Below are 24,572 nucleotides of genomic sequence, written 5' to 3'. Positions count from 1 at the left end.
CGTAGCAGGCGTCGGCGCCGGGCGATCCGACTAGACGAGCTCTCTGGCTGCGGTGCCGCTGGCACGGAAGCAGCAGGAGCAATACGCTCAACCACGGCGCGTGCCGGGGAGCCGTCAGGCACCGGATTCTACGGCCCTTATGGGACCGGGATCGACGGTGACGACGTCATCGGTGCCGTAGTAGGTGTCAGCGCATGGCGATCCGACTAGACGAGCTCTCTGGCTGCGGTGCCGCTGGCACGGAAGCAGCAGGAGCAATACGCTCAACCACGGCGCGTGCCGGGGAGCCGTCAGGCACCGGATTCTACGGCCCTCGTGGGACCGGAATCGACGGTGCCGACGTCGTCGGCGCCGGGCGAGCCATCTTAGACGAGCTGTCTAGCTATGGTGCAGCTGACACAGAAGCAGCAGGAGCAGTAAGCTCTACCACGGCGTGAGCCGGGGAGCTGCCAGGCACCGGATTCCCTGGTCCTGGGGGACTGGAATCGACGGAGCCGAAGTCATCGGTGCCTCTGCAGGCCGGATAACGCAACTGAGGCGAGCTCTCTGGCTGCGATGCAGGTGGCACGGAAGTAGCGGGAGCAGGGGGCTCAACCACGGCGCGTGCCGGGGAGCCGCCAGGCACCAGCAGGAATCGTAGACTCTCTCGACCTCGGAAGAAGGGAACGGTGCCGAGTCGACATCGGTGCCGGCGACGGTCGGTGCCGGAAGCCTTGGTGGTACCGGCGGGGTCCGGTGCCGAGGAGGCGCTTCTGCCCGCCGCTTGAACATCGCTCCGCGCCCAAGGTGGAGGGGCAAGTGAAAGTCCCGCACCTTTTTGTTCTCGGCTTAAAAGCCTTGCAAATGGGGCACTTATCTGTCAAGTGTGATTCTTCAAACAGGAGTCATGTAGATCTCTCTTCGGCCGCGGCTTCTGGTAAGCCGGGCCCCTTTTGAAAATCTGGTGAGCCATGCATGGCTCCGGCACTGGGCTCATGGAAGGGCTACTTCCTGAACCCCGCTAACTAAACTAACCATGTTAGCAAAGGAAAAACGTATAACCATACAAATATATATATATAAAGTGTTATAACTGCATAATTATATACGAGAAAACGAGTAGCTAGGGAAGTGGAGGTCAGCTAAGCCGCGCTCCACTGTTCCAACGACCGACACGGGCGGTAAGAAGGAACTGAGGAGCGGGTGGGCCGGCAGGAGTATATATGGAGCGCCATGGTGGCGCCACTCTAGGGGGCGACCTGCCGGCCCACTGAGTGGCTAGGGTAAAAGTTTTCCGACGAATGTGCACGCGCGGCGCGTACACCTAACTGGAATGGATATGAGCAATCACTCGAAGAAGAAGAATGACTTCTCGCGTCTTGTTTACAACACTCCTGTTAATGCATCCCAGAATCACATTTGCTTTTTTGCAACAGTATCACACTGTTGACTCATATTAAGCTTGTGGTCCACTATGACCCCTAGATCTCTTTCTGCCATACTCCTTCCTAGACAGTCTCCCCCTAGATCTCTTTCTGCCATACTCCTTCCTAGACAGTCTCTTCCCATTCTGTATGTGTGAAACTGATTGTTCCTTCCTAAGTGGAGCACTTTGCATTTATCTTTATTGAACTTCATCCTGTTTACCTCAGACCATTTCTCCAATTTGTCCAGATCGTTTTGAGTTTTGACCCTGTCCTCCAAAGCAGTTGCAATCCCTCCCAGTGTGGTATCGTCCGCAAACTTAATAAGTGTACTTTCTATGCCAACATCTAAATTGTTGATGAAGATATTGAACAGAACCGGTCCCAAAACAGACCCCTGCGGAACCCCACTTGTTATACCTTTCCAGCAGGATTGGGAGCCATTAACAACTACTCTCTGAGTACGGTTATCCAGCCAGTTATGCACCCACATTATAGTAGCCCCAACTAAATTGTACTTTCCTAGTTTATCTATAAGAATATCATGCGAGACCGTATCAAATGCCTTACTAAAGTCTAGGTATATCACATCCACCGCTTCTCCCTTATCCACAAGGCTCGTTATCCTATCAAAGAACGCTATCAGATTAGTTTGACATGATTTGTTCTTTACAAATCCATGCTGGCTATTCCCTATCACCTTACCACCTTCCAAGTGTTTGCAGATGATTTCCTTAAATACTTGCTCCATTATCTTCCCTGGCACAGAAGTTAAACTAACTGGTCTGTAGTTTCCTGGGTTGTTTTTATTTCCCTTTTTATAGATGGGCACTATATTTGCCCCCTTCCAGTCTTCTGGAATCTCCCCCGTCTCCCATGATTTCCCAAAGATAATAGCTAGAGGCTCAGATACCTCCTCTATTAACTCCTTGAGTATTCTAGGATGCATTTCATCAGGCCCTGGTGACTTGCAGGCATCTAACTTTTCTAAGGCCATGTCTACATCTAAAATTTTGCAGCGCTGGTTGTTTCAGCTGTATTAGTACAGCTGTATAGGGCCAGCGCTGCAGAGTGGCCACACTTACAGCAACCAGCGCTGCAAGTGGTGTTAGATGTGGCCACACTGCAGCGCTGTTGGGCGGCTTCAAGGGGGGTTCGGGGAACGCGAGAGCAACCCGGGAAAGGAGACCAGCTTCGCCGCGGTTTGCTCTCGTGTTCCCCGAACCACCCTGCAAACCGCAGGGAAGGAGACCTGCTTGTTCGGGGAACGCGAGAGCAAACCGCGGCGAAGCTGGTCTCCTTTCCCGGTTTGCTCTCTCGTTCCCCGAACCCCCGAGCAAGCAGGTCTCCTTCCCTGCGGTTTGCTGGGTGGTTCGGGGAACGCGAGAGCAAACCGGGAAAGGAGACCAGCTTCGCCGCGGTTTGCTCTCGCGTTCCCCAAACCACCCTGCAAACCGTAGGGAAGGAGACCTGCTTGTTCGGGGAACGCGAGAGCAAACCGGGGAAGGAGACCAGCTTCGCCGCGGTTTGCTCTCGCGTTCCCCGAACCACCCTGCAAACCGTAGGGAAGGAGACCTGCTTGTTTGGGGAACGCGATAGCAAACCGGGGAAGGAGACCAGCTTCGCCGCGGTTTGCTCTCGCGTTCCCGGAACCACCCAGCAAGCCTCAGGGAAGGAGACCTGCTTGCTCGGGGTTCGGGGAACGCGAGAGCAAGCTGGGGAAGGAGACCAGTTTGATTACCAGAGGCTTCCTCAGGTATGCTGGGATACCTGCTTATTCCACGGAGGTCAAGAAAAGCGCTGGTAAGTGTCTATACTTGATTACCAGCGCTGGATCACCAGCGCTGGATCCTCTACACCCGAGACAAAACGGGAGTACGGCCAGCGCTGCAAACAGGGAGTTGCAGCGCTGGTGGTGCCCTGCAGATGTGTACACCTCCTAAGTTGCAGCGCTGTAACTCCCTCACCCGCGCTGCAACTTTCTGATGTAGACAAGCCCTACGTGATTTTTTACTTGCTCTTTTTTTATTTTATCTTCTAAACCTACCCTCTTCCCGTAAGCATTCACTATACTAGACATTCCTTCAGACTTCTCAGTGAAGACCGAAACAAAGAAGTCATTAAGCATCTCTGCCATTTCCAAGTCTCCTGTTACTGTTTCCCCCTCCTCACTGAGCAGTGGGCCTACCCTGTCCTTGGTCTTCCTCTTGCTTCTAATGTATTGATAAAAAGTCTTCTTGTTTCCCTTTATTCCCATAGCTAGTTTGAGCTCATTCTGTGCCTTTGCCTTTCTAATCTTGCCTCTGCATTCCTGTGTTATTTGCCTATATTCGTCCTTTGTAATGTGACCTAGTTTCCATTTTTTATATGACGCCTTTTTATTTTGCAGGTCACGCAAGATCTCGTGGTTAAGCCAAGGTGGTCTTTTGCCACATTTTCTATCTTTCCTAACCATCGGAATAGCTTGCTTTTAGGCCCTTAATAGCGTCCCTTTGAAAGACTGCCAACTCTCCTCAGTTGTTTTTCCCCTCAGTCTTGATTCCCATGGGACCTTACCTATCAGCTCTCTGAGCTTACCAAAATCCACCTTCCTGAAATCCATTGTCTCTATTTTGCTGTACTCCCTTCTACCCTTCCTTAGAATTGCAAACTCTATTATTTCATGATCACTTTCACCCAAGCTTCCTTCTACTTTCAAATTCTCAACAAGTTCTTCCCTATTTGTTAAAATCAAGTCTAGAACAGCTTCCCCCCAGTAGCTTTTTCAACTTTCTGAAATAAAAAGTTGTCTGCAATGCATTCCAGGAACTTATTGGATAGTCTGTGCCTCGCGGTGTTATTTTCCCAACATATATCTGGATAGTTGAAGTCCCCCATCACCACCAAATCTTGGTCTTTGGATGATTTTGTTAGTTGTTTGAAACTCCACTACAGATTCGTTCTCTTGTCCCTCAGTTCTGACATTTTCCTTGTGACACACCTTGACTTCTCCAGCCTCGCTGTATCCCCTACCCACAGTCCCAGCTGCCTCTTCTCCAACTTCATCTCACCCCTCAAACCCTCCCCACCTCCTGCCCCCACTGTGCTCCGGATAGGATCTCTTCCCCGAAAAATTTACACAATAACCCCTCCCCTCAGCTCCCCTTCCTGCCTCCTTCTCCTTCCTCGCAGAGGCAGATGTTTCTCATCTGCTCTCCACCAAACCCCTCCGCTGACCCCATCCCATCTCCTGATGTCCTCACCACACACCCCTCCAGCTCTTCCCCCTCACAACACAAACACGTTAGTGTCTTCCATCGTAAAGTCCCTTGGCTCCATTTGCCTCTCCAGTGACCTTCCCTTCATCTCTCGGCTCACTGAACGTGGCTCTGCAATCGCTGTCTGGAGTTCGTCCTCCACTTCCATCCTAATCCCTCCCCACCCCGGCTTCCACCTCTTGTGCTCCAGGGAAAATTGCTCCTGCAAAGTCTGTAATGACTTTTCCTAGTTAACACTCGCACCCAGTGCTCCTCCTCACCCTGCTTGGCCTGCCAGCTGCTCTGACACCGATCACCAGGCTAACCTAGAAATCTTCTTCTCCTTGGCTTCCTTAGCACTGTCCCCTCCTACCCCTCTAACCACTCCTTCACCATGTCCACCACAGCATCTTCCCCACCTCCCCTCCAGCTGTCTGTGGGGCTCTGTCCCGGGTCCCCTCCTCTTCTCCCTCGACAACTTATCTCCGGGCAAAGTCATCCACAAATTCAGCTACCGTCTCCATGCTAACAACTCATAGCTCTGCCTTTGTACTCCAGGCCGGTCTCCTTCTGTCCAAGCAACAACCTTGGCCTGTCTCTGAGGTCTCCTTGTGGAGGTCCCGTCATCAGATCAAGCTCAGTGTGGTTAAAATAGAGTTCCCAATCTTCCCCCCACAGCCTCCCTGCTACCTCCGTTCTCAATCGCTGTGGATAACGCCAGCATCCTGCCCGTCACTCAGGCCCAGAACCTGGCGTCATCTTGGACTCACAACCTCTCTCTAGGTCCTCATAACCAGATTATGTCCAAGTCTTGCTCACTTGTCCTGCAGAACATGTCTAAGATACAGCCCTTCCTCTCCACCCCCACAGCTAAAACTCTCATCCAGGCTCTCAGCATCTCGTGTCTCGACTGCTGCAACAGCCTTTTCTCTGGCCTAGACACACGCAGTCTCACCCCGCTGAGGTCCATTCAGAACATGCTGAAAAGATCGATCAGCGAGCTAGAAAAATGAGGTCACCTCTCTTTGCATCCTGCCACTGGCTCCCTTCTCCATCACATCAAACAGACATCACCTGCCTGTTTTCAACTGTGAGGCCTTTCGTGGCCTATCCTCACCCCCTCTCTCTCGCTACTGAAATGTCACCCCTCACCTCCAATCGGCCCATGATTGCAGCCTCCATCAGGCACTTGTTATATTTGCAATCAAGCCCCTTTGTCCTGTGTCCCACACTGCCCCTCATGCCTGCGAGGAGCTCCCCATAAACATCCGCAAAACAACGTTGTTACCATGCAAACCCTCCTCAATGTTCTCCTCTGCCAGGCTGCCTCAAAACCAGATAACGGTGAGGCCACTGGTGCATCGAGCCCCGGCTGTCAGGCTGGCCTGTGCTGTCTCCTTGTTCCCTAGTATTTCCCCACTGGTCTATATTCATCTCTTTTCTGATACTCAGATGGGACAGTCTGTGTATTCAGCATCTGTGCAGCACCTGGCACAACAGGGGCCTGGACAATGACTGAGGTTCCCGGCACAAGACAATAACAAATAATGAGGATGATGATGGCAGAGCAGGGAGCTTTACTTTTAAATTGGCTTATTTTTCCCATTAGAAAGGCCAGTTCTATTGACCCTGTTTTTCCTGAAAGACCCTGCGGGCAGTTGGAGAACTGGAGGGGAGGATGTGAAAAGAAAATGAGAGGGGAAGGAATTATTATTTCAGGTTGTGGTAGCACAGATCAGCTTTAATCATGCTGGGACTCCACTGTGCTGGGCGTTGTCCAGACACTGCACATGACAGTCCCTGCCCCAAGCAGCTCACTCTCTGCAGCCAGAGCCACAGGTGGTTTTTGTTCTGATTTAACTATTTCAGTCGGGGATGTGATTTGTTTGTTTCTCTCTCTTTACCGAAATAGTTAAATCAGTACGACCCCTCGTGCGAATGCAGTTACACTGGTACAGCCAGGCTTTATGCCAGAATGGCTTATTGCTGTAAATGTAGGAGAATCATCTGCCCCAGTGCAACTGTGTCCACACTGAACGGTTGTACTGACTTAACTATGATAGTTTCAAACTGTGTGAAAGTGATACAAACACTGCATGTAGACCAGCCCTAAAAAGTTTATTCCAACTGTTTAAACTTTGTTGTTAACATCTTGGTCTTGTCTACACACAACTGTACAGTACTAGTCTAAGTTAAGGTGTCAGTTAAAATTGATTTAGTTAAACGAGTGCTAAAGGCTGTCTGGACACACCTATTCCCATTTAAGAGTGGCTTTTTTCAGTTTAGCTGAACTTGGTTGGGCCCTGTCCACAGGAAGAGTTGCACTAGTATAATTAAATGTAAACTGGTTCAGTTAAACTGGTGCAAAGCCCTATGTAGACACTCTTATTCCGATATAAGAGGAGCTTTTTTCAGTTAAGCCACTATTATACCAAAATAAGAAGGTCCACAACGGGGCATGCACTGATTTCTCTGAACCAGTTTAAAGTGTAGCAAAGGTCCTACTTAACCAAAGCGCCTGTCAAGTAGTACGAAGAAAACCATCCTTGGTGAAGATTCAACACCCTATGGCCCTTCAGCGGAGGACTGAGAATTTCTACCCCAGGTCTCTGGTGCTCCAAGGAGACCTCCAACAAAACAGGGCAGACAAGAGCTAGAATAAAACAAGCTGAGGAAAAAACCCTTTGGGGCCTTCACTATTCATTAGGAAGCAGCAGAAATTGGCACAAACCCTATTTTCCCCCCTTATCAGGTCACCTCTGTCACTCAGGTATGAAGACAAAAAACCCACCCTCCTGACTGACAAAAGTTTTAATGGTGAAAAGTGCCGGCACGGACAGTGCTTTGTTAGGGGGAAGATGCTCTCCTGGCAACAGAGCTACTGCTCCTCACTGGGGTAGCTTTCTTTTGTTGGGGTGGCTTTCTTTTGTCGTGAGGAGAGCTCTACCGACAGCAGAGAGCAGCTACTCTGCGTGCCTTACAACAGCAGGGCTCTGCCACTGAAAGGCTGCCTAGAGTGACCAGATAGCAAGTGTAAAAAATCAGGATGGGGGTAGGGGGCGCCTATATAAGACAGTCTTGAATATTGGACTGTCCCTATAAAATCCGGACCTCAGTGAAGAGGGCCTGGCCAGGCATGGATGGGAGTTGGTGCTGGATTCAATGTCATTAAACAAAACCAGACACACACTGATCTTCATTAACATCCTTCTCTGCACACACACCCAGCCCTACAGGCCCCGGGCCAAAGCTCTGTGCAGCTGGAGTTGCATTGGTACTAGGTGTGACTCCCCGAAGGGCCTCCTGTCTCTTTGCCCCAGGGGCACCCAACGTACAGACCCCCACTTCCATTCCCAGCCCCTAATGTGACTCGACCCGTGGGGCCAGGCTGCACTGGGGCCTAACCCTGGTTACATCAAGCCAACCTGTAAGTCACTGAGTGATAGGAGAGCAACAATGCACTTGAAACCACTTCAAACAAACCCCCAAACCCACCCCACAGCCTCACCCAGCTGGCTACGGGCTGTGGAGCTCCCTGGGTCTGAGCTGCTCCCGCCTGGGGAACTCTGGGGCCAGGCTCGGGCCCTGGGAGAGTCACGTCCGTGCCAGGAAAAGCAGGACGTGCCCCTGCCCCTCTCCCCGCACACCCCATGGGGATCCCGAAGCTCCTACCCAGCAATCCCAGGAGATCCCAACAGCACAAAGGCAGCAGCTGCTCTGTGCTCTGCAGCGGGCGCTCGCCCCCAAACTGAGCCCTGATTAACGCAGATCCTGGAGCTCCAGCTCTCCCCTGCCCTGGGCACACGGCCAGAGACGGGGGGTGGGGGTGACACATCCCCCCCCCAGGGTGACACCTCTAAAGCCTCGTCCCCACTTACAGACCCATCGCTGCCCGTGGGGGCGGCTGGCCTGGTGTGGACACAGCTCAGCCTAGCCCGGGCCAAGCCCCGCTCAGGTCTAGACACGGGTTAAACCCGGGGTCGGGGGGGGGGGGGATTTACCCCTGTGACTGACCCCCCGGGCTCTGCAGACGGGGGTGGGGGGGCAGGGGAAGCCCCATCTGCCGGGAAGGACCCAGCCTGGCAGCGCAGCACGGCGGGGCCCCAGCCCCCAAATCCTGTTCGTCACCGATCGGCGTTATCGTTATCACTGGGCCGGGATGGTCCCTGGAGTCCGGACCTTGCCCAAGAAACGTGACCCCGGACCGAACCGAACTGCCCCCCGCCTGTGAGCCGCACGGGCCGCTCGGGGTGCGCAGCGCCGAGCATAGCGGGGCCACGTGATGGCTGGGCGCGAACCCGCGACACGCGACAACCAGCCCCCGCGGGGGAGGGTATCCCGGCCGGGCACCGACCGGACCGACACCCGCAGCTCTGGTCGAACCGCCGGCACCCCCCGCCCCCCGTGTCCGATCGGACCCCCCCGCCCGGTCCGGACGCAGAGCCCCGCCCCGCCCCGCCCCGCGCTGCTGACCCCCCCGTACTCACTGCAGTGCCCCCCCTGCATGGCCGCCGCCCCCAGCAGCACCAGCAGCCGCAGCATCGCCATGGCCGCCCGGTCCGCGCCCCGCTCGGTCCCGCCGCCAGCCGAACCCCGAGCCGGGCCGCTGTGAGCCCGGCCACCCGCCGCCCGCTACTTATACCGCGCACCGCCCGCCGCCACCGATTGGCCGGGAGGGGAACGCGCCCGCCAATAGCCGCGCGCAGGCCCGTCTGCGTCACCGGTCACTGGGCAGAACCCGGCCGGGCAGGTTGGAGCCGGGAAAGCGAAAGTCTGAGCAGGGATGAGCGTAGCGGGGAATCCCGGGCAGCGCCCCGCCCCCGCCCTGAGGCCCCGCCCCTGGGCTGCGAATCCCTGGCAGCGCCCCGCCCCCTCCCTGAGGCCCCGCCCCCTGGGCTGCGAATCCCTGGCAGCGCCCCGCCCCCGCCCTGAGGCCCCGCCCCCTGGGCTGCGAATCTCGGGCAGCGCCCCGCCCCCACCCTCAGGCCCCGCCCCCTGGTCTGTGAATCTCGGGCAGCGCCCCGCCCCCACCCTCAGGCCCCGCCCCTGGGCTGCGAATCTCGGGCAGCGCCCCGCCCCCACCCTCAGGCCCCGCCCCCTGGTCTGTGAACCCCGGGTGGCGCCCAGCCCCCACCCGCAGGCCCCGCCCCATAGTCAGAGCACCCTCGACAGCGCCCCGCCCCCACCCCGAGGCCCCGCCCCTTGGGCCCACCCCCCTCTGCCTTTCCCAGCCATCAGAGCGCGCTTGGGTCAGGAGTTGAAACTGTTCTCCACAGCCCCAAGAGCTGGAAACCTCCCTTTGACTAACTCCGGCGAGAGTCTCCCCCGCTCACCTGACTCCAGGAGCTGGGGCTTTACAGCAACACCAACAATACCGAGACCCACACTAGAGTCACAAGCGGGGGCAGCCCTGGCAGGGGGACACTGGCACCCGCCTGGGAACCCCCAGGGCCCAGCCTCCTACTTGCTATGGTCACTGGACGGGAGTTTGGTCCAGCTGAGAACTTGGCCCCAGGGCTTCAGTTACCAGAACAGCAATTAACTAACAAAGAATTAATTCTTTGCCCATCACCAGTGCCACCTCTAGAGATTTTTTTCTTTAAATTTATTCTAAGACCAGAAGGCACCATTGGCTCCTCTTGTCTGACCTCCTGCAGCACCCAGGCCAGAGAACTTCCAGGTACCTCGGTCTGGAGCCCAAGAACCTGTCTGTCTTGCTGGGAACGTCAAGCACTTTATTAATGTAATAAACTAAACGCCATAGCTGCCGTGTGGTGAGTGACAACACAACAATCCCCAGTGCATCTAGAGCATCACTGCCCCCATTGCATGGGTGGGAAGGGGCACAAAGATGACATCGTCATCATCTGGATCCACCAGGATTTCAACAATTTCCATCCTACCACCAACCTCAGCCTGGACCAGTCCACACAAGAGATCCACTTCCTGGATACTACAGTGCTAATAAGCGATGGTCACATAAACATCAACCTATACCGGAAACCCACTGACCGCTATACTTACCTACATGCCTCCAGCCTTCATGCAGGACACACCACATGATCCACTGTCTACATCCAAGCTCTAAGATACAACCACATTTGCTCCAGCCCCTCAGACAGAGACAAACACCTACAAGATCTCTATCAAGCGTTCTTACAGTTACAACACCCACCTGATTAAGTGAAAAAACAGATTGACAGAGGCAGAAGAGTACCCAGAAGTCACCTACTACAGAACAGGCCCAACAAAGAAAGTAACAGAACGCTACTAGCCATCACATTCAGCCCCCAACTAAACCCTCTCCAGCGCATCATCAAGGATCTACAACCTATCATGAAGGACGATCCCTCACTGTCACAGATCTTGGGAGACAGGCCAGACCTCACTTACAGACCGTGCCCCAACCTGAAGCAAATACTCACCAGCAACCATACACCACACCACAGAAACGTTAACCCAGGAACCTATCCTTGCAACAAAGCCTGATGCCAATGCTGTCCACATATCTATTCGGGGGATACCATCATAGGCCCTAATCACATCAGCCATGCCATCAGGGGCTCGTTCACCTGCACATCTACCAATGTGACCTTTGCCATCATATGCCAGAAATGCCCCTGTGCCATGTACATTGGCCAGACCGGACAGTCTCTACGGAAAAGAATACATGGACACAAATCAGACATCAAGAATTATAATATTCAAAAACCAGTTGGAGAACACTTCAACCTCCCTGGTCACTCGATTACAGATCTAAATGTCGCAATACTCCAACAAAATCTTCAAAAAGAGACTCCAACGAGAAACTGCAGACGTGGAATTAATTTGCAAACTGGACACCATTAAATTAGGCTTGAATAAGACTGGGAGTGAATGGCTCATTACACAAAGTGAAAACTATTTCCCCACGCTAATTTCCCCCTCTACTGTTACTCACACCTTCTTATCAACTAGACCATCCTGATTCACTACAAAATTTTTTTTCTCCTGCTGATAACTATCCACCTTAATTGATTACTCTGGTTATAGTTAGTATGGCAACACCCATTTTTTCATGTCCTCTGTGTATATATATCTTCCTACTGTATTTTCCATTGCATGCACCCGATGAAGTGGGCTGTACCCCACGAAACTTATGCTCAAATAAATTTGTTAGTCTCTAAGGTGCCACAAGTACTCCTGTTCTTTTTACAAAGAGGAAAGTGACTGATTTGCTATGTGACAACAGCAAAGATGGGAACAAAATCTAGGAGTCCTGGCTCCCAGCTCAAACCTCCTGGACCCTACTCCCCTCCCAGAGCTGGGATAGAACACAGGAGTACTGGCTCCCACTCCCCTCCCAGAGCTGGGAGAGAATCCAGGAGTCCTGGCTCCCAGCCCCCCTGCTCTAACCACCAACACGTGTGTTGTAAACAGGACATGAGAAGTCATTCTTCCGCTCTACTCTGCGCTGGTTAGGCCTCAACTGAAGTATTGTGTCCAGTTCTGGACTCCGCATTTCAAGAAAGATGTGGAGAAATTGGAGAGGGTCCAAAGAAGAGCAACAAGAATGATTAAAGGTCTTGAGAACATGACCTATGAAGGAAGGCTGAAGGAATTGGGTTTGTTTAGTTTGGAAAAGAGAAGACTGAGAGGGGACATGATAGCAGTTTTCAGGTATCTAAAAGGGTGTCATCAGGAGGAGGGAGAAAACTTGTTCACCTTAGCCTCCAATGATAGAACAAGCAATGGGCTTAAACTGCAGCAAGGGAGATTTAGGTTGGACATTAGGAAAAAGTTCCTAACTGTCAGGGTAGTTAAACACTGGAATAGATTGCCTAGGGAAGTTGTGGAATCTCCATCGCTGGAGATATTTAAGAGTAGGTTAGATAAATGTCTATCAGGGATGGTCTAGACAGTATTTGGTCCTGCTATGAGGGCAGGGGACTGGACTCGATGACCTCTTGAGGTCCCTTCCAGTCCTAGAGTCTATGAATCTATAACCACCAGCTCCCACTCCCCTCCCAGAGCTGGGAGAGAACCCAGAAGTCCTGGCTCCCAGCCCCCGCTGCTCCAACCACCAGCCTCCACTCCCCTCCCAGAGCTGCGATAGAACCCAGGAGTCCTGGATCCCAGCCCCCCCCCCCCCCCGCTCTAACCACCAACTCCCACTCCCCTCCCAGAGCTGGCAGAGAACCCAGGAGTCCTGGCTCCCAGTCCCTGCTCTCAGCGCGGGCAGATAACAATGACCCAGCCCCTGGGTTTTCTATGTCTTTACAAGCCACTCAGCTGTTTATATCATTTCTGGGAACTATTCTGGGTCCGTCTCCTCCCCTTGGGCGGGCAGCTCTGGGCCGTGTGAAGTTTGCCCCGTGCTGCAGCACAGTCACTGTGGGCGTTGGTATTGGTGGGGATCGGATCCTGCCCTGGGCTGGTCTCTCCTGGGCTGGGGAGCCAGGCTAAGGGGAGCTGCCCCCATCTGGGACCTCACCCCACTTGGGCAGGTCAGTGGGGGGTGTTCACAGGGGTCGAGCCCCAATGCAGCTTCTTGTTTCCCAGCTCCCACAGCTATCGGTGGATCCCCCACTTGCTTTTGGTTTCTGCTCTATCACAGCAGGGCAGTTTGGACAGAGACCAGCATCACCCCCGTGCCATGCACTGCGCGCCTCTCGCCCCCCGCCATGTACACCTCTCGGTCTCTCCACAGCCCCGCTCAGAGCCTCCCCCACACTGGCTGGGGGTGACGGTCTCTCACAAGCCAGTGACTCCCACACTTTCTGTCTCCCAGGGGTGGCTCTGACTCTACACACAGGACATTTCTGGCCCCGTTCTGGGTCAGGTAGACATTTTGTGTGTCTGACGTGTGTGAGCGAACACAAGATGGCTGCCCCGATGGGGCTCCCCCTTTCGTCTGACGATCGCCCCAATCAGTCTGTCCCAGGCTGTGGATTAGCAGCTCAGGGCTGTGGGTGGGGCAGCCCCCCCAGTGCCGTTTCAGAGCCTTGCCCTACGGCCAATGTTTTCAAAATGGCCTCCATGGCTAGACGGTTACATTTTTAGGTTCTCAGCTGGAGACACCTGGGCCCTGACTCTTGAGGGGCGGCGCACCCCCGGCAGCCTGGGATTTCCCCCAGCATTGTGGGTGCCCAGCACCCTGCAACATCAGCCTTGAAGGGGCTCAAATTGTGCACCCAGAATAGGAGGCACCCAGAATTAGGGGCCACTTTTGAGAGTGTGGCCTTAAATCCCTCACCCCAGGGGCCTCTTGGCACAGAAAGGGGCTCAGCACCCCGCCCTGCTCTCCAAGAGGCCCCCACCGCCATTGGGGAACTAGGAGGCTGGGGAAGCGCTGGATCGGGTTCCCTAGGGAGGTGGTGGAATCTCCTTCCTTAGAGGTTGTTAAGGTCAGGCTTGACAAAGCCCTGGCTGGGATGATTTAGTTGGGGTTGGTCCTGCTTTGAGCAGGGGGTTGGACTAGATACCTCCTGAGGTCCCTTCCAACCCTGAGATTGTATGAGTCTGTGACCTCGTCTCCCTCCCCCTGCTCCAGAGACTCAGAGCTCAGAGGACAGGACGTGCCTGGGTGGGTTTCTTTGGGAAATTGGAGTTGGAAAAAACCCTCCCTGAGACTGAGACGTGGGCTAAGGGGGTGGGGGTGGATCCAGGACAGTCCCAGGTTCCCTCAGCCAGGCCAGTAATTCATAGCTACCAAGCTGGGAAAGTGGGCTCCTTACCGGCCTCTGAGCTGGGGTGGGGACTGTGATCACCCTCAGAGCAGTGCAGAGAGCACCAGAGCCCTCCAGGGAGGGGGTGTGCTGTATTCCCAGCCCCATGTCAGGAGGGAGAGCTCCCTCCACTCTGGGGTTCACTGCTTTCCTGCTATTTCTGTAGTTACTGTCATCCCCAAGGGCTTGCAGACTGTACACAGCACATGCAGCCCCATGGAGATGCAGCCACCTCTGGGGAAGAGTGCATCAGCTGGACACACAGGGGAAATGTCGGCCAAGGGCTGTGGGGCAAACTCCTGCTCTGATGGAAAGTGCCACACAAGGCCTTGGGGTTTAAGGGCTCCCCCAAGGCCCCCCACATGATGACCTGGCAGGAGCTCAGTCCGAGGGGGAGGAAGCTGGGATTCCCCCCTGCAGTGCCCGTGTGTCACCCTGATACTCTCAGCCCCGAATCGTCCCCCCCAGCTGCTGTGAATACACATCACTGCCTGAGCCCAGCAGGGACCCAGCACTCATTTAAACAGCCGACCCCGACTTCAGCGTGGCTGTTCCCCCCCGTGTCTGTGAGGCTGATACGGGGAGCCCAGGAGCAAAGATACAGGCTGAGCTGGGGGGATTTCATCCCAGTTCCTCTCTCTGGCTCACCTGCCGGGCCTTTTCTCCTTCTCCGTCGGTCTGGGCTCAGGTCCCCCTTCCCCTGTAATGCAGTGGGGAGAACACGTCTGGCTCTGGGCCGGGGGTCCTGTCCTCCATTCACCAGGGACACTCTGTGTTTGTGGGGAACTTTAGCCTGGGCACCATACTGACCCCCCGGCTCAGCTCAGCCTCTCTCTTTGCTCTTGGGCTCCCCGTACCCGGCTAGGGGGGGTCTCCCCTGGGTGCCGTTAATTATCCCGGGACCAGCACGGCTCCAGCACTGCCCACATCAGTGATCCTGTCCCACGGCCAGGTCCCCCGCGCTCCCAGGGGACAGAGGGTCGCAGGCTGGGTCACACACTCAGGGGATTTCCCAGCCAGGGGATTTCCACTCCCTGCCACCCCCGATCCCAGCTCCTCCCCAGCTGCAGCTGAGTCTGTGCTGAGCCTGCAGTGCCCCTGCAGCCCAGGGAGGGAACATTTCTGCCTCCTCACATGATTTCCCAGAAGCGGCAGCATCTGACTCACTGGGGCTGGGATTAGACAGTGCAGCGTTTCCTTGTTCTCTGCCAGCGCGGGGCATTCCCTGCACCCAGCCAAAGAGCTCAGCTGGCAGCCAGGCTGGAGCAGGACACAGGCAGCCGCAGGGCTGGGGCTGAACGGCCGATCGGGCCAGTCCCAAGAGGAGTTTGCAGAGTGACCCACCCCTGCCCTAACCAGTTCCAGGCTGTGCCAGAGCCATGCAGCATCAGTGTGAGACACACACACCCTGCTGGGGTCACTGCCCCGTGTGAGCTGGGGTTAGCCACGGAGAATGGCCTACACATGGCCTGGCACGAGCCCCAGTAACCAAACGGGGTTGCTTGTCCCTAGTCTAACTGGGATTAGCAACTCAGATGCAATCGGATTAGGATTAGCTGGGATATCTGTGAAACTGGGTTCAGCCCAGCTCTAATTCTCAGATATGGGTCCAGTGCTGCCAGCTCTGGCTATATTATTGCAAATCTCACAGTATTTGGCATTTTCCCAAGAGCCCCAGCTCCTGGAGTCATGGGATGACGTGAGAATTTCACCTTTAAAAAAATGTAGATCTCTGGCCCCCACAGTTGAGAGGGAAAGCTTGGAAATGTGACAGCCAGAGGTTCCAAACCCAGAAGGCAAATAAACGCCCAACTTCTGTTATTCAAATGCTCGTGATTCTTTGAGCCAATGCTGTAACTTTTGGAGGGCATAAGGGGCACCTGCCATCTGCACACGCCCCTGACCACCAAGTGCAGCTCTGCAAGTGCCCCTGCCCCAGCTGAGCCCTCAGGATGGTGACCGTGGCTTTTACACACTGAACAGCCCCGCCCCACAGAGCTGAGCCCGCCCTTCCCCCAGCCCCTTGGCGTGGGGCAGACTCTATGTGAGTGTCTCAGCCCCACGGCCAGGCCCTTCGCCCCCAGGGCACGGCCACCCTCCATTGCCTCCTTGCAGCCAGGCCCTCACCAGCCCACTGCAGCGCCTCTCCCATCCGCACACAGCTCCTGGCCGGCTGGGAAACCCCCCCAGCTCCCTCCCCTGGAGCTCTCCTGCTTTGTTCCCTCGGCCTGTTCGCTCCTACTCCCCTCCGGGAGCCTGTTCTCAGGGCCAGGGGCTCGTTAGCTGATTAGCTGTGACCCAGCCACCCAGAGTCAGGCCCAGCTCCACCAAGGGATTTAGGCTCCTCCCTTCCATTGCAGTCCTTGGGGGAGCCGAGCCGTGGTCCCTGACAGCTGGCTACAGGGGGCTGGTTCTCCCTAGAGAAGCCGTCACAGATAGACCAGGCCCTGACTCCCCTAATGGCTCAGCGAGCCCGTGAACGGCGCCTGACCGGGATCTGGGAATGATCTGGAGCTGGCCAGGCTCTGAGCTAAAATCCCCTCTGGTGTCGCCCTTTCCCTTCCAATGCAACACTACGAACAGACAATCCCCCCCGATCTCGGGCCTCCTGCAGGTTTTAACCCCAGCCCCTTTCATAGACTCAAGACTTTAAGGTCAGAAGGGACCATTATGATCGTCTAGTCTGACCTCCTGCACAATGCAGGCCACAGAATCTCACCCACCCACTCCTGCATCAAACCTGTGTCTGAGCCATTGAAGTCCACTACTCATGGTTTGAAGACCTCAAGGTGCAGAGAATCTTCCAGCAAGTGACCCATGCCCCATGCTGCAGAGGAAGGCAAAAAACCTCCAGGGCCTCTGCCAATCTCCCCCGGAGGAAAATTCCTTCCCGACCCCAAATATGGTGATCAGCTAAACCCTGAGCACATGGGCAAGACTCACCAGCCAGGACTCAGGAAAGAATTCTCTACAGTAACTCAGATCTCACCCCATCTAACATCCCATCACAGACCATTGGGCATATTTACCTGCTAATAATCAAAGATCAATTAATTGCCAAAATTAGGCTATCCCATTGTACCATCCCCTCCATAAACTTATCAAGCTTAGTCTTGTAGCCAGATGTGTCTTTTGCCCCCACTGCTCCCCTTGGGAGGCTGTTCCAGAACTTCACTCCTCTAATGGTTAGAAACCTTCGTCTAATTTCAAGTCTAAACTTCCTGATGGCCAGTTTTTCAACGCTTCTAGGTCTACTGAATTTAGAATTCCTGTTTCTGTTCCTATGCCTCCTAATAAAGTATCTGTTATACCTCGTTGCTGACGAGGGAAGGGATGTTTTGGCTGTAAGGATTTGAACCATGCTTCAAATAGGGGGGAGCTATAGTGTGCACATTCTGGCTGAGTTAGAGTCAAATTATTCCTGGTCCAGTTTGTTGAAAGGTGAAGGGTTACGATTAGTGGTGCCACTTGTACCTCTATGGAAGGCTGCATCTTAAGCAAATGAGGACGAGATACTTTTGTGGGTTGTGGACCATTTAAAAACAGCACTGTTGCATTTCCTGCCAATTTGGTTTCATTCACCCAGACTGCTATTGTCTGAGTCTCTAGGGGTCCTGGTTTAAAGGGTGGGAAAGTCTGGTATGCAGGAAGGACAGGGTGATAATGATGAGTGTAATCTATTATAGGCTGGGTAGGTGAGCTAACCTCGAATATACAATCATGACCAGTGGGTGTGATGTTTACCAGACGTGTAGCGTGAGTAACTCAAAGGGCTCATGTAACCTATGGTTAGATATTGGCGACATCTGAATCTGGTTCCAAGCAGTGAAATTAAACCACTGGATCCCCCAATGCACATTGGATGTTCCCAAAGTGAATAATTGTGCCAGGAATCCCCCAAACTGTAACATTTTTGTTGTGTCCTTCAGTCAGCTTCCCCAGTGTTCCCCTGTCAACACTTCCGTGGGTTGTGAGAGGGAAATAAATTGTTAATTAGTTTGATACCAATATTCCAGTTGGAGATAATCAGCTGAAGCTCTTCAGATTCCTTATACGGGATCTGATGACAGCAGCACCTAAAAGGATGAAGCACATGCTGTTAAGAAAACAGTTTGATCTGAGATACATGGACCCGTTTACGTTTCCCATCGTATCAGTTGGGTTCTGCTTCCTTTGGGAAGGGATATTGTTTTTGAGGGGGTACCAATTCCCTACAATTTTAACACAGGCATTGATCTTTCCACAGTCTGTTTTTCTTTGTGTCCAGACCGTGGGGAATTTTGAGTGTCACTTCTGGCCTTGCTCTGTAGTGAGGACAGCAACAAGTTAACCTCTCCCTTTGGTCACAATAATATTCTGCTTCCCCTGTTCAGAGCAGTCAGAGGGGATTCCTAGTTTCCATAATATGCCCCCAGGTAAATCAATTGTGATGTTATTATGATTCAGCCAATCTGCTCCTAAAATAGTTTGGTCAGTCATGTCAGGGGTCTGAATTAAATTCCCTTTTGTTTCAAAGCCTTGTACTGAAAATGGGACCTGTGCCCATTCCCAGCTCGTACTTGGCTTTCCCTGAAAAGATTTCAGAATGACTCGCTTCACTTTCTCCCCGGCCTGGGGAGCAGCTTTAATCAAAGAGACAGCGGCTCCGGGATCAATGAAAGCTAGCGTAGGAGCGGGATTCTCCTGCTGGACAGAAATGTAGTTGCCCTCCACAATCCCATGACGTAGTACCAATGAGCACCCCACATAATATAGGAGCACAGAAATGGGGCTCATGTCCAGCAGGCCTCCCTAGTTCCGATTGCTGGGGTGGGGGCGCCACTTGTTACACACCCCTGATTCTTTTGTGTTTTCAGGGCTTCCTGGACTAAATCTCAGGTTGTGGCTCCATCCTAGTGCCATCAATGGCTATTAGCCGGGATGGGCAGGGATGGTGCCTGTAGCCTGTTTGCCAGAAGCTGGGAATGGGCGGCAGGGGATGGATCACTTGGTGATTCCCTGTCCCGTTCATTCCCTCTGGGGCACCTGGCATTGGCCACTGTCAGTAGACAGGAGACTGGGCTAGATGGACCTTTGCTCTGACCCATTATGGCCATTCCTATGTTATGTTCTTATGTTACCGGGAACCCTGGACTGTGGCCCTGTAGTGCTGGGCGCTGCCCAGACCCCGACTGAGATCAGGGCCCCATCGGGCCGGGCGCTGCACTGACCCTCCCCTGCCCATTGAGCCGTGTGCTGTATGCACAAATGGGGAAACTGAGGCACTGAGGTTCCGTGCCCTGCCCAAGGTCGCACACAGAGTCTGTGGCAGAGCCAGGCAGTGAACTCAGGAGCCCTGAGCCCCAGGCCTGTAGCTTCACCACAGATCATCCCGTTCCTGGGCCACATTTGCAGAAAGGCTCCTGTAGCCTAGCGGGGAGGCGCCGTAGAACCAAAAGCCTCCAGGGCCTGTGCATGGCTGGGCTGAGGGGAGCCGGGGTCTGAGCCCAGACAGCAGGTCCCATCCAGCAGCTGAGTCTGACCATCCAAGGGAGAATGTTCCTGCTAAGCACAGAGGTGCTGCTGGGGCAGTTGCCCCCGGGGCAGGCGCTGCGGGCGAGGGGTACCAGGGTGACCCAGGCCAATGGCTCCCTATCCCCATCAGCCTGGTTCCCCCCTGCCCGGCATCTTGTACTGCCAGTGGTACCCCTGCAGCCTGGGCATCGACACCTCCCGACAGCATTTCCCCCCGCTCTGCCCTGGCCAGCAGCAGGGCGACGGTGGGTGAACCAGGCCCCGTGCGAGGCTGGGCAGGGTCAGAGACACCAGGTTCCCCCATCTCCCTGGGAGTCCAGCCAGAGACCCCCGCCCCGGGAACGGCGGGACGGCCGGGAGGCTGCAGCTTGGCCTGAAAGCAGCGACTGAGGCAGGAACAGCGCCGTGGGGGGAGGGGAGGTTTGTGACCATATGATTCGTGTCAGCAGCTACAGAGTGGGGCCTAGTGGGTCAGAGTGCGGGGGGGGGGGGGGGCCTGGGAGCCAGGACTCCTGGGTTCTGTCCCCAGGTTTGCTGCTGAGTCAGCGTGTGACCATCGAGTCAGCTCCCTTTCCCATCTGTGCACTGGGGACAAAGCTCCCCCCACCCTGGGCTGGGACCCCCAATGCTGACTGTGCACCCAGCACCTCTGGAGGAGGCGGTGCCAAGTGGGCAGAGGCCAGAGCAGCCCCCTGTGAACAGAGCCGGCTGCGTTTGCGATGCCTCCCCGGCCACAACAATCCGCTCCCAGGCTGGGCCCTTCGCCCGCTGCGGGATGTTCAGTAGCGATCCCTGCCCTGGCTGTCAATCATTGGGCTGTCAGTGTCATGGCATCGGGGGGGTGGGAGAGAGTGCCAGGGAAACAGCCCCCTCCCCCCCAGTCCATAGCACCCCACAGGCCCGTTGGCGTTTCCATCCCAGCCATCACGTGCGCCCCAGGACCTTGGCTGTGTCAGCCCTGCCCTGTGTTACCCTGGCACAAGCAGAGTCTGGTCTCTGCACCTGGCCCCCTTCCAGCCGAGCGGTGACCCCGCACAGGGCTGGATTGTGGTGCCGGTGCTAACGGTCTGTGCCTGGGGCCTGGCCCTGTGTTACCCTGGCACAAGCAGAGTCTGGTCTCTGCAACTGGCCCCCTTCCAGCCGGGTGGTGACCCCACACAGGGCCGGATCGCAATGCCGGTGCTGACAGTCTGTGCCTGGGTCCTGGTCCTGTGTTACACTGGCACAAGCAGATTCTGGTCTCTGCACACCTGGCCCCCTTCCAGCCGAGCAGTGACCCCGCACAGGGCCGGATTGCGGTGCCAGTGCTGACTGCCTGTGCCTGGGGCCTGGCCCTGCACTTGGAGCTGGCAGCGAGTAAAGCCGGCAGCGTCTAGCCTGGGCTGGCTGCACAGAGGCACTGAGAACATGACTCCAGCAGTGACACTGCCTGAATATGCAGAGAGCCTGACCCCGTCGCTGGCGGAGGGAGCTGCCCTGAGTGTGACGGACTCAGCGACGCTGCCTGGGTCTGCACAGAGCCTGAATCCATCGCTCCAAGAGGGAGGAGCTGCCTTGAGGGTGACCAATGATGCCTGAGCATGCAGAGAGCCTGAGCCAATTGCTATGGGAAGGGACAGTTGCCCAGAGTGTGATCGATGCAGTGACGCTGCCTGGGTCTGCAGAGAGCCTGAGCCCAATGCTGAGCAGGGGCGGGGGGAGCTGCCCTGAGTGTAACTGGGGTAGGCAGGTGAAGGAAGGATTTTCCCATTTTACAGAGGGGGGCCTGAGGCCCACAGGTTGGGATTGTCAGAGGAGCCCAAGGGGCTTAGGCACCCCCTGCTCACTGAGTTTCTCTCAGCCAGATAAATTCAATGACCGGCCCAGGCAGGAACTGAACCCAGCTCTCCTGAGCCATAACCATACACCTGCCAGCCAGGCCTGCATGCCCCATGGTAGTGCCGCTCAGCTGCTCCCTGTGGGGTGCAGACACAGCAGCCCTGGGCTGGGGCAAAAACTGGGGAGGCCTGTCCCCTGGGAACAGTTGTGGGGGTGAGGGGCTTTGCCTGCGTTTGGAGGTCCCTATCCCACCCTTACTGGGCAGATGCTGCAGCTCCCGTTGGCAGGTCCGAGTGAGCTGCAGGGTAACCTCAGCTCCCCGCTGGCCAATACGCAGGAGAGAGCCAGGAATGTGGCCCAGTGTGTGCGTGTGAGATCCAGGCGTGGGGCTGGGTGGGGCCAGCTGGAAAGTCCCATCTCATGGCAGAGTCAGGGCTCAGCTCAGAGCAGGGAACATCCTTATGGAGTGTGGGGCACCCCACACATCAGCTGTGCCCCTCAGTGCAACAAAAACCTGATGGCAACTCTGGGAGCAATGGGGCAGGAGCTGGGACCACAGAGATTCCCAGCCTGGACGGAGGGGAGATCAGAGAGGCACCAAGCCAGGAGAGAACCCAGGAGTCCTGGCTCCCAGCCCCCCCACCGCTCTAACCATCAGTCCCCACTCCCCTCCCAGAGCTGGGGAGAGAACCCAGGAGTCCTGGTTCCCAGCCCCCCCTACTCTAACCACCAGTCCCCACTCCCCTCTCAGAGCTGGGGAGAGAACCCAGGAGTCCTGGTTCCCAGCCCCCCCCGCTCTAACCACCAGACCCCACTCCCCTCCCAGAGCCGGGAGAGAACCCAGGAGTCCTGGTTCCCAGGCCAGGCTCTCAGAAAGGCTGGCAGGGCTCCGGGTACCCAGCTCCGTGGGTAGTGCCCAAATCCCTAGCGAGGTCTTTGCCCTGCGCACGTCGTGCTGCCCTATGCCCGGTTCCATGGCCGCTCTCTGGCTGCTGGGTGAGTCACGGGAAAGTCCCTCCGTGCCCGGGCTGGAGCTGGCACTGCGCCCGGCTTGCTGCCCGAGGCTCCACCGCCCCCTGCTGGCCACACACACACACACACATCGCCCCTCCAGCCCCCAGTCGGGCCCTCAGCTGGTTTCTGAGAAATCACCCGGGCGTGGGGGGACGGTTAGAGCTGGTCACGAGGGCGGAAGTAGCGTGACCGGGGGGCAAATAGCCCAAGTTTGTAGGGCCTGGCGCACGATTTGGGGCTTTGTCTGACCCTATCACCCCGCCTCCAGCCCGAGGTTTCACATTTGCTGTCTGGTCACCTGCCCCTGTCTGCCAAGGGCCTACATGACCCACAGCGGGGCGATCCTATGGGAGCCGCTGGAAGAGAGACAGAGCGCCCCCCACTGCTCAGTGTGGGCCACGCAGCAATCTCAGGCCCTCAGCCCCACGGCACAGACCCCACCCTGACCCCTAGTGTGTTAACCACCCACAGGGCCCCCGGGCCCCCACCCCACCCACATGTCTGGCTAGAGCCGGCTCTAGCCATTTTGCTGCCCCAAGCATGGCAGCACGCCGCTGGGGGCGCTCTGCCGCTCGCTGGTCCCGTGGCTCTGGTGGACCTCCCACAGGCGTGCCTATGGATGCTCCACCGGAGCCACGGGACCAGCAAACTCTCCGGAGGCACGGCTGCGGGAGGTCCACCGGAGCCTCCTGCCGCCCTCCTGGCGACCGGCAGAGCACCTCCTGCGGCATGCCGCCCCAAGCATGCGCTTGGCGTGCTGGGGTCTGGAGCCAGCCCTGCATCTGGCCCATTCCCTGGGCCATGCACCCTACTTATCCCTGCTGTAAATCCACCCGCCAGCTGTGGGGCCCTGGGGAGGTGAGCACCTGGCTGGACGGGCCTGGTTATTGGGTCTGCAGGGGTGGGGGGTACCAGGGTAGATGGGCCCCTGGCTCTGACCCAGGGCAGCAGGGCAGGTGCGGGGACACAGAGGCAGATGGGCCTCTGGGGCAGACCTGGCACAGCCAGTGCCCTGCCCTGCCGGCAGGGAGCGACAAGGGGGCAGCAGCATCTCAGGGGGTCTATGACGGCGAAGAGGGTTTTCCCGTCAGTCGATGCACCGTGGCTGGGCCTGGGCCTGGTCCTGGGCAGGGCCGGCTCCAAGTTTTTTCCACCCCAAGCAAAATAATTTTCCCATGTCCCCCTGACCCCGCCCCAACTCCGCTCCATCCCTGCCCCATTCCAACCCCTTTCCCAAATCGCCGGCCCTGCCTCCTCCCCCATACGCACTGCATTTCCCCTGCTACCCCTCCCTTTCTCCCAGGGAAGCATGAGAGGGAAGGGGGAGAAGTGGAGAGGGGGTGCACCCTGGGGAGCGGAGGTGAGCTGGGGGTGGCGGTTCTTCAGCCCCTGCAGGGTTACACCCTGCGGCTCTCCCCGTGCCCCCCACTGCCGCAGCTCGCCTCCACTCAGGGCCAGCTCCAGGATTTTTGTGCCCCAAGCGAACAAGAGAGCCGGAGTTCTGCCCCTTGGAAAGTGCTGCCCCAAGCACATGCCTTGAGTGCTGGTGCCTAGAGCCGGCCCTGGTCCCGGGACAGGATCCGGACACGCAGGGGGAGGTCAGAGCTTTTCCTGGCCCCACGTCGGCTGGGGGAAGGGAGGCGCCCGTGGGCGGCAGCACTTGGCATCAAGGGTCAGGCTCAGAGCAGCAGAGCCAGGGTCCGGACCGCTCAGCACCCAGAGTTAACGCGCCGGGAGTGACCGACAGTGACAGCCACGGGCAGGACAGCAGGTTCTCGACATCTTTCCCCTCGCTGGGAGCTCGCCAAGAGCTTGGCTTTCCTTACACCCCAACCAGTGACCGGTACCAGCTGCAGCTGGGAACCCCCCTCTCTGCGGGC

At 56.3% G+C, this 24,572-nt stretch overlaps 1 protein-coding gene across 4 annotated transcripts in view; it reads right to left on the bottom strand.

Annotated features, from left to right (window-relative positions):
* Window positions 1-9,248, bottom strand: part of LOC115643406 (H-2 class I histocompatibility antigen, Q9 alpha chain-like) — a 42,076-nt gene extending 32,828 nt beyond the window's left edge. For 2 of the 4 annotated variants that reach the window (XM_030547412.1, XM_030547414.1), the window contains exon 1: window positions 9,127-9,248. In XM_030547412.1, the coding sequence (XP_030403272.1) occupies window positions 9,127-9,187 (61 nt within the window). In that variant the 5' untranslated portion in view covers window positions 9,188-9,248. Of the gene's footprint in view, window positions 1-5,871; window positions 5,946-9,126 lie in introns of those variants that run through there. The other 2 variants (XM_030547410.1, XM_030547413.1) reach the window with 1 other exon arrangement.
* Window positions 9,249-24,572: the final 15,324 nt, after the last annotated feature.

Source organism: Gopherus evgoodei, unplaced genomic scaffold (assembly GCF_007399415.2).
Source record: "Gopherus evgoodei ecotype Sinaloan lineage unplaced genomic scaffold, rGopEvg1_v1.p scaffold_58_arrow_ctg1, whole genome shotgun sequence".
Lineage (NCBI taxonomy): Eukaryota > Metazoa > Chordata > Testudines > Testudinidae > Gopherus > Gopherus evgoodei.
Note: the sequence above shows the minus strand (reverse complement) of the source record. Positions and strands in the feature narration are given on the sequence as shown.